General features: G+C 38.9%; 1 protein-coding gene across 34 annotated transcripts in view; it reads left to right on the top strand.

Annotated features, from left to right (window-relative positions):
• Window positions 1–14934, top strand: part of Rev1 (REV1, DNA directed polymerase) — a 72810-nt gene that overhangs the window by 42650 nt on the left and 15226 nt on the right. For 11 of the 34 annotated variants that reach the window (NR_172081.1, XM_087566075.1, XM_087566051.1 and 8 more), the window contains 5 exon segments: window positions 62–765; window positions 2986–3093; window positions 4549–4665; window positions 9005–9113; window positions 13883–14011. Coding sequence is in view for 33 of the 34 variants with exons in the window: in XM_087566051.1 (XP_087422177.1) it covers window positions 62–765; window positions 2986–3093; window positions 4549–4665; window positions 9005–9113; window positions 13883–14011 (1167 nt within the window). In the remaining variant the exon portion in view is untranslated. 34 annotated transcript variants of the gene reach the window in all.

Raw genomic sequence — 14934 nt, 5'->3', positions numbered from 1 at the left:
AGAATTTATATTTTAAGCTTTCAAGTCATATACATTAACTTACATTCTCCTTATACTTTAGAAATCACATAATTAAGAAGATTGAGACAGAAAACGAAGTGAAAGCAAATGGCGTGAGCAGCTGGAATGAGGACAGCGCAGATGACGGTTTTAGTTCTGAGGGTCTGGGGCAGACGTTTCCAGGAAGGAAACAGAATGGAGTGATGCATCCCAGAGACACGGCTGTCATTTTTAATGGACATGCTCACAGTTCAAATGGTGCCTTAAAGACGCAGGACTGCTTGGTGCCTGTGGACCACAGTGTTGCTAGCAGGCTCTCTTTAGATTCCACCCAGGAGGAAAAGAGGGCGGAGAAGAGCAGCACTGACTTCAGAGACTGCAGCAGGCAGCACTTGCAGCACAGCACCACAAATGCAGATACTTTGTGCAGTCCACACAGAACTAGTTCTCTCTCACCATCCTTGCACAGTAACACTAAAATCAATGGTGCTCACCACTCCACTGTTCAGGGGCCTTCAAGCACAAAAAGCACTTCTGCTCTGACTCTTAGCAAAGTAGCGCCTTCAGTGCCATCCAAACCATCGGACTGCAGCTTCATTTCAGATTTCTATTCCCGTTCAAGACTGCATCACATCTCTACATGGAAGTGTGAACTGACTGAGTTTGTCAGTGCCCTACAGAGACAACGTAGTGGTGTCTTTCCAGGAAGGGAAAAGTTAAAAAAAGTGAAAACAGGCAGGTCTTCCCTTGTTGTAACTGACACAGGTAGATACTAAAATTGTTTTCTTCAAAACAGTTCTGCTTACTTTTGTTCTGATGTTTTCATGGGTATTCTAATCATTACAAACTTCTTAACACAGAAAGCCTTCAGGGATGCCAGGTTCCGTGGGTTACAGTAAGTATAACTGACAGCTTTTCACTGTGTCTTAGAGTAGACTGAACCGTGGCAACTGAGAAGGCCGGGTCACACCAGTGCGGTCAGGACTGTGAATCCAAGCTTTCCTTCCTCATGTAGACTTTATAATTTGTTGATTTTGAACTGTATAAATATAACATTTTATATTCCATGCCTAATCTCCTGTGAGAATGAAGTTGATTGGTAAGGGTAATTGTGAATTTCTAGAAATTTGCTTCATTAAAAGTTACACCCTGACATAACTCTTGCACTTACAGTGGTAATCTTAGTGAGATTGCTTTATACCTATGCAGACTGTTTAATTTCTGTGTGTGCTTAATATTTGCCATCTAAAGCCAGCAGGAAGCTGCTGTGTAACAGTTGTTATCTAAACTAGATTTTAGTTTAGATCCATTTTGATCCATTTAGTTTTGATCCATTTTGGCAAAGAGTTTGGCTTTCTCTTGTGGACGTGTGGCAAAAAGAAAGTTCCAAGGTTATGTGTAGTAATCTTTATGACTGTGGAAAGGGAGGGAGGCCTGAGAGAAAGACGCCAGTGGGGGTTTTAGAAAGCTGCGGGGTCTTTCATGTGGAGCTTGTTGCTATATTTGTTTATATAATCCAGTATGCTTTTTGAACACCATAGGTCTTAGGTTATGTTATATATTGGTCTTTTTAACCTGAAAGTCACTTCATTTTGAAAGCTTTAAAATACTATTATGAATTAGGTCCATGAATGGGAATAAATTCATAAATGTTTATGTTGTAAGAAAGCATGATAGGTATTTTATGTATACATTCTATACCCTAAATATTTACTACTGTTCAGGTTGTTTCCCTTCTGTTCCACAGCACTTTGATCAGCAGACTTGGGATTGTTGTTTGCCTTGCATGTTCAAGGCCCTGAGTTTGATACCTTGTTCTGCAAAAGAGAGAAAGATTGAGATCGTTGAGACTTACATAGAGAACACAGGGGTTTGATTTAGATGGTGTGGCTTCAATCCCAATCCTTGCTCTGCCACTCTCTGCCATGGGAACATGCATGGTGACAAAGGACCTTTGCCTTTGTTGCCTGTTTCCTCTCTGCAAGAGGAACAGCAGGAGGCAGTGACATCCAGCTTAGGTCTGCTTAAAGACCACATGGAGAAAGGGTCAGCGCCTTGCCCCTAGAGACTAGACAATCGCCCCACAGTTACTACATGAAGTAGCTCAGTTCTTAGGGAGTAAGACAGTTGTCTCACAGAGATCCATGAAGTAGCTCTCAATTAAAACTTACCATAAAGCTGATATGCAAGGATATTCTCTGAGACCAGAACTTCTTACAAGCTTAAAAAGTTGCTCGATTTTAGATTCTTAGATTTAGGACCTGTACTATTAGACTTTGGAGCAGCAGGAGACGTGACAGTGTATGTTAGTGTTGTTATAAGGTAACATTGTCCATCTGCCTTCATCTCTGTAATGTAGTAAGAACTAGCAACATCTAACGGCGGACAGAGTTCCCCTTGGGTATAGGTTTTTGTTTTGTGGACTACCTTTGACTACCTTTTGAAGCATGTCTAATTAGAGCAGTAGTATGAAGTTTTAAGAGCTTAGAAACCAGACTGACAGGAGTTAAATCCCAACTTGGGCACTTAGTGGCTGTAGGACTTAGATGGCTAGTCTGTACAAGGGAGTGATAGTAATATTTTCCCATAGTGCTGTGAGAAGTGGTAGTAGTCGTTGTTGTTGTTTGATTAACTCATGTGGGGAATGGAGCTCGTCAGAGGTGACGTAGCTCCATGGAACCTGTTAAACTGCAGATATCAAAATTGTTATAACAATCACATATGTTAAAATTATCTAATAAAATCATAATTTTAAGGTAAGACTTTTAGAAAGTAGAATAGGAGATATCGTAGTATATTAGAATTGATTTAAAATTCTGTCAGAAACTAAAGAAACTGAATATCTGTTTATTGAGGTGGTACACAGTCCATAATGTATTCTATATTAAGATACCATTCTTCTTAAGTATGATTTTGAAAATGAACTAGACCTGTTTTTAATGAGAAGAATTAGTTTGGGTTTGAATGTTATTTTTTTCCTTCTAGGCGATATGTCAGTGTTGAGCTCACCCAGACCTCAGAGCTGTGTAATGCATGTTGACATGGATTGCTTCTTTGTATCAGTGGGTATACGAAACAGACCAGATCTCAAAGGTCTGTATTCCTGTTTTAACAAAATTGATAAATTGTTATGAGCATATAAATCCTAATTGATAACCATGTGTTCTCTGAAAAGTATTTTGATTTTCCTCAGTCAGATCCATTCCTTTGTTCAAGTTGGCTGGACTCCATTGTCGCAGGTGTAGGAAGTTAGAAAAGTGCTGCGTGCTGTAAGTTGAAGACACAAGAGAAGAGAGAGTCTTAAGCTGAGGGCTCCGGTACTCACACATGTGGGGCCTCTGGAATTTTCATATCTGCTTATTGTTTGTTCAGGGGAATTTCCCGGTATCCTGTGTCTTCAGGCTTTCTGTTCTTCTCCTGTTCAAATAACTCTCCTCCCTTAGAGTCATCTGGGCAGTCTGACTGTTAATGAGACTTCAGGTTTATTTATGTACTGCTTACTACCATCAAAAGTATTTATTTAGGATTTTTTTTAAGTTCTTTTTGGATATGATAGCTATATTAGTATTTTCTCTTGAAAGTCTATTTTTCTCTTAAGTAAAGAAATAGTAGTTAGGGCACTGAAAATCCTAGAAAATTCTAGCTTCCCAACGGGTCTTAATTTTGTCCTGGGTAATTGGGACTCAACTCTGAACAGGGCTTTTAGAATTTGAAAGAATTGATTTTAGCCTATGCATAACTTAGCATCTAGTGTATTGTGATTTTGTCTAGCTTCTATGGAGGGCAGGAAGGTTCTGTGTGTATCTGATTTTTTGTTCTGAGCCACCTGCCCCCTAAACCTGTGATATGCCACTTGCAAATCAATTTTACAACATTATAGCTGTTTTGTAACTTAATATACACACAAAGGAAATGAAACATTAAGTAATGTTTAAAAAAATTACATTTGCTTATATGTTCAGTCAGATTTTGATTGCTGTGCATGAATCTCTTAGCTTATTTCCTTTTAAATAAAATTAAAAGGATAAGTGTACATGTTGAACCTATTTATACCAGAACTATAAAAAGTCTGATATTGTTTTCCTTTCATTGTCCACTCCTACAATCTAAACGTGGGATCTGAGTTGCCTGTTTTTCATTGTAAGAAATCAAAAGTCATGGAAAACTTACTCTGCTGCCTTTAGATTGAGTCAGTTTATCAGAAATGTCACTGGAGTCATACTTGGTGGCACATGCTTTTTATCCCAGTACTCCAGAGGCAGGTGGATCTCTGTGAGTTCCTGAATAGCCTGGTCTATGCAGAGAACTCCAGAACTTCTTAGAGAGACCCTGCCTTAAAAAAAAAAAAAAAAGTCATGGAAACTGTCCCTTTTAATGGGAATGGAAACCTTGGTGAGTCACAGGGTGATGGCTGTACTCGTTTATTTAAGATTTAGTGCCTGTGTGATTAAAGAACAATGTATGCAATGAACACCATGAAAAAAAATTCCATTACTGTTCTCAACATCCATTTTTTACTTAGAGAAACAATCTAATCTTTTCTCACAGGAAAGCCAGTGGCTGTTACAAGTAACAGAGGCACAGGAAGGGCCCCTTTACGTCCTGGGGCTAACCCACAGCTGGAGTGGCAGTATTACCAGAATAAACTCCTGAAAGGAAAAGCAGGTACACATGACTTCTTTGAAGCCATAGTGCTCCCATGGATGGCCTCTGGATGTTGCTAGTGGTGTCGGTGCTGTAGGAGGAAAAGTAGAATTAGAATAATTAGCTCTTTACAGTTGAAGGCCTTGGATGCTAATGACAACTAGAATCAAAGCAAAGTCTGAATCTAAACAGATGATGGGTGTATAGTCAGTGATTTCTGGAATTGGATAATGGTGTTTTCCTGGAACTCAGTGACATATGATTTTTAAAACAGTGATGAATCTGCTTTTACAAATTTAGATTGGGGATGAAAAGCATGATTGTTTTGTAGAAAACATTGATCTAGATAAGTCATTAGCCGTTTGACTTATGTCACAGGGAAGACACTGAAGTTTGTGTTCTTCAGTGTTTTTAAGAATTTCAAGGTGGACACGGTGGTGCCTAATTCCAGCCTTGGGAGATGGCAGCAGGAGAATGGTGCTCTCAAGGGAAGGCTAGAAAAGAGGGGACTTTGATTCAAGGAAGGACATAGTCTCTATTGGAGCCAGAACCTAAACGCCAGGATTATGAGATGCCTCCTTTGAGTAAACTTGTTTCTTAGAAGAAACCTCTTCATAGCTGTCTTGGAAAATGAGTCTCTACAATCATCAGATCTTCATGCATTTTTATTGCCCTGCCTTAAAGTTAGCAACTGTTTACCTAGAAAGTCTTTAACATTGGTTTCCTTGTAGACTGTCTTGTAAAACCACAAATGTTTTTAAAAATAATTATAGAGAAAAACATTAACCAGACAGAAGACATATAGCACAATAGAGAGGTTCTAGTTTGGTTTTACCCCAGTTGCTTTTGTTCCTGTTTTGTCAGATATAAAACATTGGGATTATTTTAGAAAAGACCCTCCTGATGAGGCAAACAGTCTGGACGTCTGGATTTCTTCTCTGTAGATAGATATGTTGGTTGTAATCATCTGCTTACCCAGTGCTTATCTGGAAGGGTAATTGTAGACTCACATTCATTTCTCAGGTGTCCTAAGGCTTTTAATAGTTGATACATGTTTTCAGAGACTTTGAGGTTTTAGTGTTTTGTGTGAGCAGATGGTGGGGTAACTTCCTGACCTTGCTGAGGCTTTGCTTCATGGTCTATGGTTAGTTTCCTAAGTGTACCTTTGTATATTGCTTTTTTTCCTCTGTATTTTGTACATGGTATTATTAAAAAGATAAAACCTTTTGTTCCAGAAAGCAAGAAATGTGTAGCTGGAGGAAGTACATAGTGCTTGTCACATGTTGAACACTAAATGAATACTTAGTGAACAGCTGTCAAAATAAGAAAAAAATGTGTATGTTGGGTGGCTTTCCTTTGTTGCTCAGTCTGGTGGGAAGAGTCTAAGTCAGCTGCTTGTTTGAGCAGGCTGCATCTAGATTTGACCTTGGCAGGCACTTGTTGTTTGAAAGTAGCAGGGAGCTGATCTTATGTTGGATCGCTTTCCATCACTGTCAGGCCAGACATGGTTTTGCAGTAAGATATTTTCTTTGGTAACTTAATTATCATCATCTTCGTAGACAGTGGATTTTTACACTAACAGCCTTTTATAATTCCTATCTCCTTCACTTCTGTTGGGCGGTGCACCAGAAGCCACATGTTACAGGAGATGTTTAAGTTTCACTTGCCATTGAAAATGGACAGCACCAGATTTTCCTCTCCTTAGAAAAAGTGACTGCAATACCTTGATATTCTTTTTTTAACTTGAGGACATTCATTTTTGTCTTAAGCTCTTTGACCCATTTGGAGCTTGTAAACATACTTGCTGTACAGAAGAGGACTAGGTTGTCTTTTATTACGCTCACAGCCAAGCCTGTGCCCAGAACTTGTTCTCCTGTTCTTTTGTTCCGTTTTTCCTGATCTCTCTTTCTTGGGGTCATTATTAGAGATAGTACCAAAACCCAAAAGTGCTCATGGTCAGTTTAGAAATTAGGATCTTTGACTTCTACACACCAGCTTTATAAAAGTCATTCTAGTATTTTGGCTTGTGTGGTTAGATGAGGCAGGGTATTAGAACAACAACAAAAAAAAAAAAAAAACCCATCTTTAGTCTTTTAGAAACTGATTTCTTGTTCCTTATATTCAGAACATAGGTCAGTGTAAGCAGGGCTTCTCATCCATCCGTGACTTCCTTTGCTAGCTGTTTCCTGTATTCATCTCATTGATGATGTCATTCAAAGCCCTTTGACCTCTGCACTTTGTGGTTGGGGCCTTTTACCCCTTCCTGGATTCCCAGGATGCAGATGTTTTCTATCCCTTGGACAAACTCCAGTTTTCATTCTAAAGAGCAACAGTTTGAAAAGTCGTATTAGCCATAGATTTATTCTCAGCGATTTCTTTTTCACAGACTTGTGTCCTGGCCTCTGATTTCTCCAACCGTTCCTCCACATTCTCCATGTGCCCGTCTAGTTTGTCAAGTTTTGATCAGCAGTTCTCTACCTTGCCCTCCAGTGAGGACAGTGTATCCCTGCATTTCCCTGAATCTCACATGAAGCAACTCACTCCGCTGGTGGAGAGACCCACGCACTCTGCTGCACTGTGGAACAGGTCAGCCCAGTGAAGAGGAACACCATGGTGCTGCCTCTCAGGCTAGGGCATTGGGGGCGCATGGACCACACTCTGATTTCACTTCAAATGAGATTCTTAAATAGTCCTTCAAGTGCAAAGGTCATGTAACTAACTCCCTTTTAAAGCATAATTCATGGTTATAGCTTTGGAAGATTGTGGCTGTGATCTTTGTTTAGTGGTACCCTCTGTTGGTCTGTTATCCTTAAATTCTCAGATTCGATAGTGGCCTGATACAGAAACACTGGATAATCTGCTCACTTTCCGTCTTGAGTTTGGAAGAGCGTGGCATATATTTACATTTTACCAGAAGTCATAGCTCACGTTGCATATCTTGTTTTTATTTGAAGGTGCAAGTAGCGGTTAACTTCCACCAAGATTCCAGGTCTGAGTTTGGCTTGTATTTGTGGTGTTCATGTATGGGAGCTAGGATCTGGAAATACTTGTACGGGGTGTACATCAGGTAAAGAGGTGGATGGATATTGGTCAGATAGGGAGGAGTTATTGCCAATGAAGCCAGATATTGTGCTGTTCTTCTGGTGGTGCAATAACGTGCTTGTTTTTCACGGAGCTCGTAAGTAAGTGAGGAAGAGGTACTGAGCAGTTAGCTGTGCGCTCTTACAGTGACTTAGAACAGGTTTGCTTGGAATTAGCTAAAGTGACATGTCTAGGTCTTGCTTTACTAATGATGTTGTTTATGGACTAGACACATATTTGAGATCGTGTTTTAAGAATGTAGAATGTATTTAATAAGTTGTATAAAAGCACACTTTATCTTTAACCTAATAGAATTATCCTGAGACTGACCAAAAGTTTAATATACTTCTCAATTATTAGTGTATCTCTGTGTAGCCAGTAGCTCTGTAGGCTGGATACTTTTATATGCTTTAGTGAGATTGTACATTTGGTTCAGATATTAGAAATGTTGGTGAGCTGTTGTTCTATTGAGACTAGAATTATGTTCTATAAAGTAGTTACTGCTGATTGTAATTGAGCTACAATTTCTAAAAAGAAGTGCAGTTGCTAAAATTAGAAGTAGAAAATAATGCCATCAGTCTGTTTTCACCTGATGTGTATAGAAGACAAACCTTGAAGTTTAAGATGAAGCATCTTTATAGCATATGAAAATATATTTATGTAATATTCATATATACATATTATACATGTGTGTGCATATATGTTTATATATATAGTGTTTAGATGAGATCATCTGACTACACTGGCTTAATTTCTGAATATGAGGAACTAGAAGCCAAAGTTTCTAAAAAGTATTACTAAGTTATTGTTTTTTCAAATGGCTGGCAGAAATGTGATCTTTCTTTAACACATAGTTTTAAAGTTCTATAGAAACTTAGGAAATAACAAAAAATCCTCCTAAGAAACTTGTATTTTCTTTTAACTTTTTCTCATTACAGTGAGCTGCATAGTTCTCCTAAGGCAAGGAGAGGGAGTTTATCTCCCTGATCACTTACCCCTTGTCTTCCCTGAGCAACTGTGTTACAGGAGAACAGACTGCTTTCCATTCATTAAACAGGATAGTTTACATCTATTGCGATGTGGTCTTATCTGACTGTTGCTGAAGAATCTAATGAAAGAAAACAATTTTATTAGTTTTGTTTTACTAAATATAGAAATAATTCCAATTCAAATAGGTATTTGGAATTTAAACGTTTGCATCTGAAAATATAGAAAACATTTCTTTAATAAAAGTTAAGGAAAACAAATTTTAACATAATAATTAACTTTTATTTTAAAGCAGATATACCAGATTCCTCAGTATGGGAGAATCAAGATTCTGCACAAACAAATGGAATTGATTCTGTTCTGTCAAAAGCTGAAATTGCTTCTTGTAGTTATGAAGCCAGGTATGTAGAAGCTATGTGAGTTCTAATTCTTAATGGAAAGTTAATTTTTAGTGTACTTTTAGAAAGATAAAGTCTTGCAAGTCAAGTCTATGATTTCAACATATATTAATACATATGAAAAGAAATATTTTACACTACCCATCACTAGTCTTAAGTAGTACAGCAGTTCCTCATGATGTATCCTCCAGTGGGACAGAAACAAACAGTTAGGCCTGGTCACGTTTGTCGCCTTTCATGGAAAATTGAAAGTTACTTTTTTTTCTTTTAATGTGGCAAGTGGGGCCTTATTTATTCAGTCTTCTTATAAATAAGAAAAACTTTTTTTAAAGGTTCATTTATTTATCTTATTAATATATATATATGTGTGTATATATATATATATATATATATATGCACTGTTGATCTCTTCAGACACACCAAAAGAGGGCATTGGATTCCATTACAGATGGTTGTGAGCCACCATGTGGTTGCTGGGAATTGAACTCAGGACCTCTGAAAGTGTAGTCAGTGATCCTAACCACTGAGCAATCTCTCCAGCTCCAAAAAACTTTTTTTTTTTTTTTAGTTAAAACTTGGGCTGGAAAGATACTCAACAGTGGAGAGCAGCTGTTCTAACAGAATATTAAGGTTCAGTTTCTTGCATCCACATAGTGCCTCATAACTCTGTCTTCCAAGTTTCTGGCTGTCAAATTCTTTTGGCTTTCATGGATACAAGGCGCACATGGTACACAGATATATTCAAGTAAACACATACACAGAAAATTAAGCTGAAATTTGATTGCCTTTTAAGTTATAAGTAAAGTGTTTAATACCGTCAAACCTATTCTTACTTCAAATTAGTAAGAATGTATGAACTTGTTATCACTAACTTTTGAGTGGGTGGTTATCTTACAGTTAATTGGAAACCATAATTACTATTTGCCTTATGTACCAGAAAATTATGTAAGGGCCAGTAAAATGGATCAGCAGTTAAAGAGAACACACAGGCACGGTGACCTAAATTCAGTCCCTAACTGAAGATTTTACAGTTTAAAAGGAGTAGTAATTAATTACTTAGAGAAATCCTTTTTTCCTTTTTCACTAATTAAATTCAGACTTATATTGCCTTATATAGTGAGCACATCATTGATACATGTTGAAGAATTCAATAATTATGGAAAAATTAAATTGTTATAGTTTTCAATATTTTCAAATTTGGAATTATTTAAGGTAGTCTGATCTGAAAATAAAATATTTGAGCTCAGCATAGTGTTATCATAGTAATTTGTTTAAAATACTGGTAATTTTATTTTACTAAAATGTTTAAGTATGTGCAAGTATGAAACAGGTTGTATTCTTAACCTTTTTTTTTTTTTCTTTCTTTTCTTTTTTTTGGAGCTGGGGACCGAACCCAGGGCCTTGCGCTTGCTAGGCAAGCGCTCTACCACTGAGCTAAATCCCCAACCCCTATTCTTAGCCATTTTATATATCAAATATGTGTTTACTGAGTTTACTTTTATCATGAACAAAAACTGTGTTTTACTACTGCCAATTGATGTGGCCAAAATTTTGAAACTTACTTTACTAAGGATAGTTAAATAAAGTGGAACTGTGTTCGGATTGTTGGTAAGTGTATAGTATAGAGTACAGTGAATGGTAACTTGTCTACCAAGAGGCAGTTGTGACCAGTGTCTGAGGATATCCAGATGCTAGTTGATAAAGGGAGAACTCAAGTCTTGCAGCAGTCCTCTCCAGGGTCTTAGCCAGCATCAGCCAGCTCAAAGATGAATGCTGGGTGGAAGCCCCAGGGTTCTGTCAGGGTTTTGTTGTTAGTTTGGTAGCACTGGGGTTACTGGCCTCTGTACTTGGGTGGTAAGTTTGTATTGACCACAGATGGGAGCCACCAAGCAAAAGGCCAGAATAATTGGGGTGAAAGTAGATGAGTGCCGGATAGTATGTGGCAGATCACGTAAGTGCTAGTTAAGTAGCATGTGTTATTTCAGGTTTGACTAAAAAGATAAATATGAATTTGAAAAGCAAAACCAAGTAAACCCACTTATGGGGAGTTTTTTTTTTTTTCTTTAACTTTTATTGTAATATCCTATTTCCTAGAATGCTTTTCCCAGTGAAGGTATTCAAAACAATTTCTTGTCTCCCTTTTTTCTACACAAATGCCATAGTTTCATCAGAGGCATATGCCAGAGGTTGGACAGCCTAGCCCTGTGCATAAGCTTGGCAAATGCAATAGTGAAATTGTAGAGAGTGCAGTGTGGGTAGGGTGGGTAGGTGGTAGGCGACCCTAGCCAGTGCAGCGCGTGGGGATTACGGTGAGCTCTAAGGAATAAGTGCTGTGCGTGCTGAGACACTGCGTGTGCTGAAAAAAGGCTAGACTTTTAACTTAAGCAACAGGCATGGTGGTACAGGGTGGTAATGCTAACAGTTCAGTACTTGTGAGGCAAAGACAGGACTAGGAGGGGAGGACTCAGTGTCTTTTGTGCTGCACAACAAATTAAAGGCCGTACCTCAGAGAAATATACCCCTCAGAAGTAAGAAAAGAGGCACCGTAAACCTCTCTGTTCTACGAACGTTTTCCAGGTGTTTAATGATAGGAATCTGTGATACATAGTGTTGAATGACCGTCAGGACTGATTTGATGCTTTTTTCTTTTTATATTGCCTAATCTAACCCCAAAGAACTTTGTCTTAACCAAGCCTGTGGCGGTGAGGATATGTGCTGTAGTAAAACGGGACAGGAGTCTGTTTTGTACTGCATACGTGAGGTAGAGCTGCAGTGACCTGCTCTGCGTGGATTTCAGTGAGGAGGGCACGGGATTGCTGTTTTCTGAGAGCCACTTCAGGCCCTGTTTGTTGTTTGTTTTATGACAGGATATCGTTGTGTAGCTCAACTGGGATGGAACTTTTTCTGTATCCCAGCCTGCCCTCAAACTCAATCTTATTTCTGCTACCATCTAAGTGCCGCAATCCCAGCATGCATCACGCCTTCAGACTTCTTTTGTGATTTGTCCTTACTGTCCTTTATAGTCTATGAAACATCTTAATTTCCTGAGCATCTTTCCAAGGACAATATGTGTTTCCCTCAGTTATGGGGAAGCCTCCTGGGTGTGTGTGTTTAGTTCAGAGTTTCTTTCTACTGTGCTCTGGCCTCACACTTCCCATGGGGATGAGGCTCAGCTGGAAGGGTGCTAATCCCGTGTACACAAGGCCTAGGCTATGTCCAAAACATAGCAAAGCTGGGTGTGCTTCACTAGAACTTGGGATGGCAGCAGGTGGGTCAGAAGCTCCATCTGCAGCTGTCTGTGGAGACTTGTCTGTGGGAAGTCGCAGGAGTAGCATTTCTCCTAAGCAAGACTGAGTTATTGGCTTTAATTTAAATGTTGAACTTAAGTATTTTAGGAGTTTTATCACCAAAAGTTTACCCTTTTTCAAAGCTAGGCGTTATAAAAACCTCATTTCTGATAGTATTTCTGTGCACCTGTCTCAACTATTGTATTTATACCTCCATGTATTGATAAGCACATTGGCTTATTAAGGCCTCCTGACTGTATTTCAAATCAGGCTGGGTAGATACCCAGCACCTTACACAATGCCTGATGCTGTAACTGTGCACAGCTGTCTCAGCTGCCTTTCCTGTCAGTTACTTCTCTCCTGTCTGTCTGCTTCTTACTAGATCCTCCGAGCATTTGAGACTTGGTGCTGAAGTAATTTATCACTTTTATTTATATGAAAAATGCATGTAATTTTGGGTTTGCTTCTGAATAACTTGAGAGGTTTCCTAATTCTTAGTAGTTCTCTAGTGAAGTGAGTGTTAGGAGAGTCCCAGAAGCCTCTGCATAATAATGGAGGACTGGCTAATCACCTGATCTTAGCAAGAGGCCAAGAAACAACCGTAACTGTTTCTTAAGCATGCACACAGCCAACTAAGTCCATACTTGGTGAATATTACTGAATGGATGTATGGAATAACCATGATCATCCTATACAATATTATGTAATCTGGTGAAACATTGCTTTATTTTGCTTGTGTTTTTACTGTGATTATTTTTTTCTTGATTCTTTACAGAGTGATAAAATGGAATTTTACTAATTATGTATAATTCCATAATTGTAGTTTTATGCTGAATGCTCCAAATATCAAAGGTAATGTGGGGCATTGAGACACACAGTAGATTTAAAATTTACCGTTTTCAATTAGGTCCCTCAAAGTTGTGGAACCCTGGCTCCTGCCCAGAGTGATGTCCTACCATACAATGCTGTTGGCATCTCAGCCACTGCGGAGCCATTGAGGAGCATTGGAATTGGTCAATTGGGAATTGGGTGGTAATAGGATGAGTACACCTTGTCTGTCTGTCACATAGCACTGTTCTGTGTGGTTCTTTTGTTATCTGCTTTGTCTTGGGGGATGAGGCTGGCCATACTGTGCCTTGTGTTAGGAGAAGAAGTGTCGGACACACACTCCTGCTCTGTGGTGGTTGTGACAGCACCAGCATATGGCATGCTGGCATCTCTGCAAAGGGGCCAGAGGTCACGTCTAGAAGTGGTTAGCTGTAGACAAGAGAGATGTCATTGTCTCTAGCGAGACAGTTGTATTATTTTCTGTTGGGGGGACAATAGACTTGTAAGTTTTCCTAGTGCCTGTGGTTAACCCCTGTGAGCAGGGGAGTTAGGTGGAAATTGTGTATTAGTGGCATGGGGAGAAACGAAACACTTGCTACTTGGTTGACAGATGACAACTCCTGACGTAATCTCCACTGTGTTTTCTTTCCTTTCTAGACAAGTTGGCATTAAGAATGGAATGTTTTTTGGACATGCTAAACAGCTGTGTCCTAATCTGCAGGCTGTTCCGTATGACTTCCATGCATGCAGGGAAGTTGCCCAAGCATTGTATGAAACACTGGCAAGGTATTGTGTCCAACGCACTCCTGCCCATTCCATCTACTACACTGCTTTGACTGACTGAGTACTCATTGTGAGAGTCGCTAGATTTTTGTCTTTCCTGTGATCCTTTTTCTCTGCCTGCTAGTTTGGTAGCTGCTTTTCTTTTTTTAAAATGTAGCTTCAGTAATTGGGTCTCAGGAAAAATTTGCAGCATATCGTCGTTCAAGTTCTACTGCGCATTGTGATGTGAAGTCTAACAGTGCGTATGGACCTGATTTTCTTTCCCATGAAGCAGACTGACTAAGAATTCCAGTGTTTTGTTGTTGCTGCTGCTGCTTCTGCTTTTGTCTCACTTTGTTCTTTTCTCTTATTACATTTGCATTATAATGTAAGGTTAGAATTCACAGTGAGGTGGGACAGTGTGTACTGTATCCTATAATTTTAATACCAGCTAGGATAATGGAGGGGGAGGCCCTGTATTAGAACTGAGTAAAGGTAGAACTGACGTGCCAGTAACATAGACATTTAAAAGTCTTTTTTCATCTTAGAATCTTTAAGCATGCTAAAAATTACTTTTTATAAAAGCAAGTCTCTGGTAGTTGTTTTTAAAATTAGAGTTAGCTTGAGGAAAGGAGATAGATGATTTCTTTTCTCAGTGTAGGCTCTTTAAATACTAAGGCAGTATTAAAAAAAGAATTAAAATTACTTAGCAACTTATAAATGCTCTAAAGCCAGAATCATGTAGTTCTGTGTAAAGGGCTAGAAGAGATTTCATAGCTTCTTACCTCTTTGTGAGTTTGAAAGGTTGTAAGTGATGTGAATGACTGACACCAGCCTACTCCAGTAAAAATGTACAGTTAGTGGGCCAAGGTCTGTAGATCTAGAGGAGTGTGTATTGACATTCCATGATGTGCGCTTACCTCTGTCTGCCCTTCTGCCTCCTCCCG

The sequence above is a fragment of the Rattus norvegicus genome, chromosome 9, assembly GCF_021556685.1.
Source record: "Rattus norvegicus strain SHRSP/BbbUtx chromosome 9, alternate assembly SHRSP_T2T, whole genome shotgun sequence".
Lineage (NCBI taxonomy): Eukaryota > Metazoa > Chordata > Mammalia > Rodentia > Muridae > Rattus > Rattus norvegicus.
This window is presented reverse-complemented; position numbering and strand designations above follow the sequence as displayed.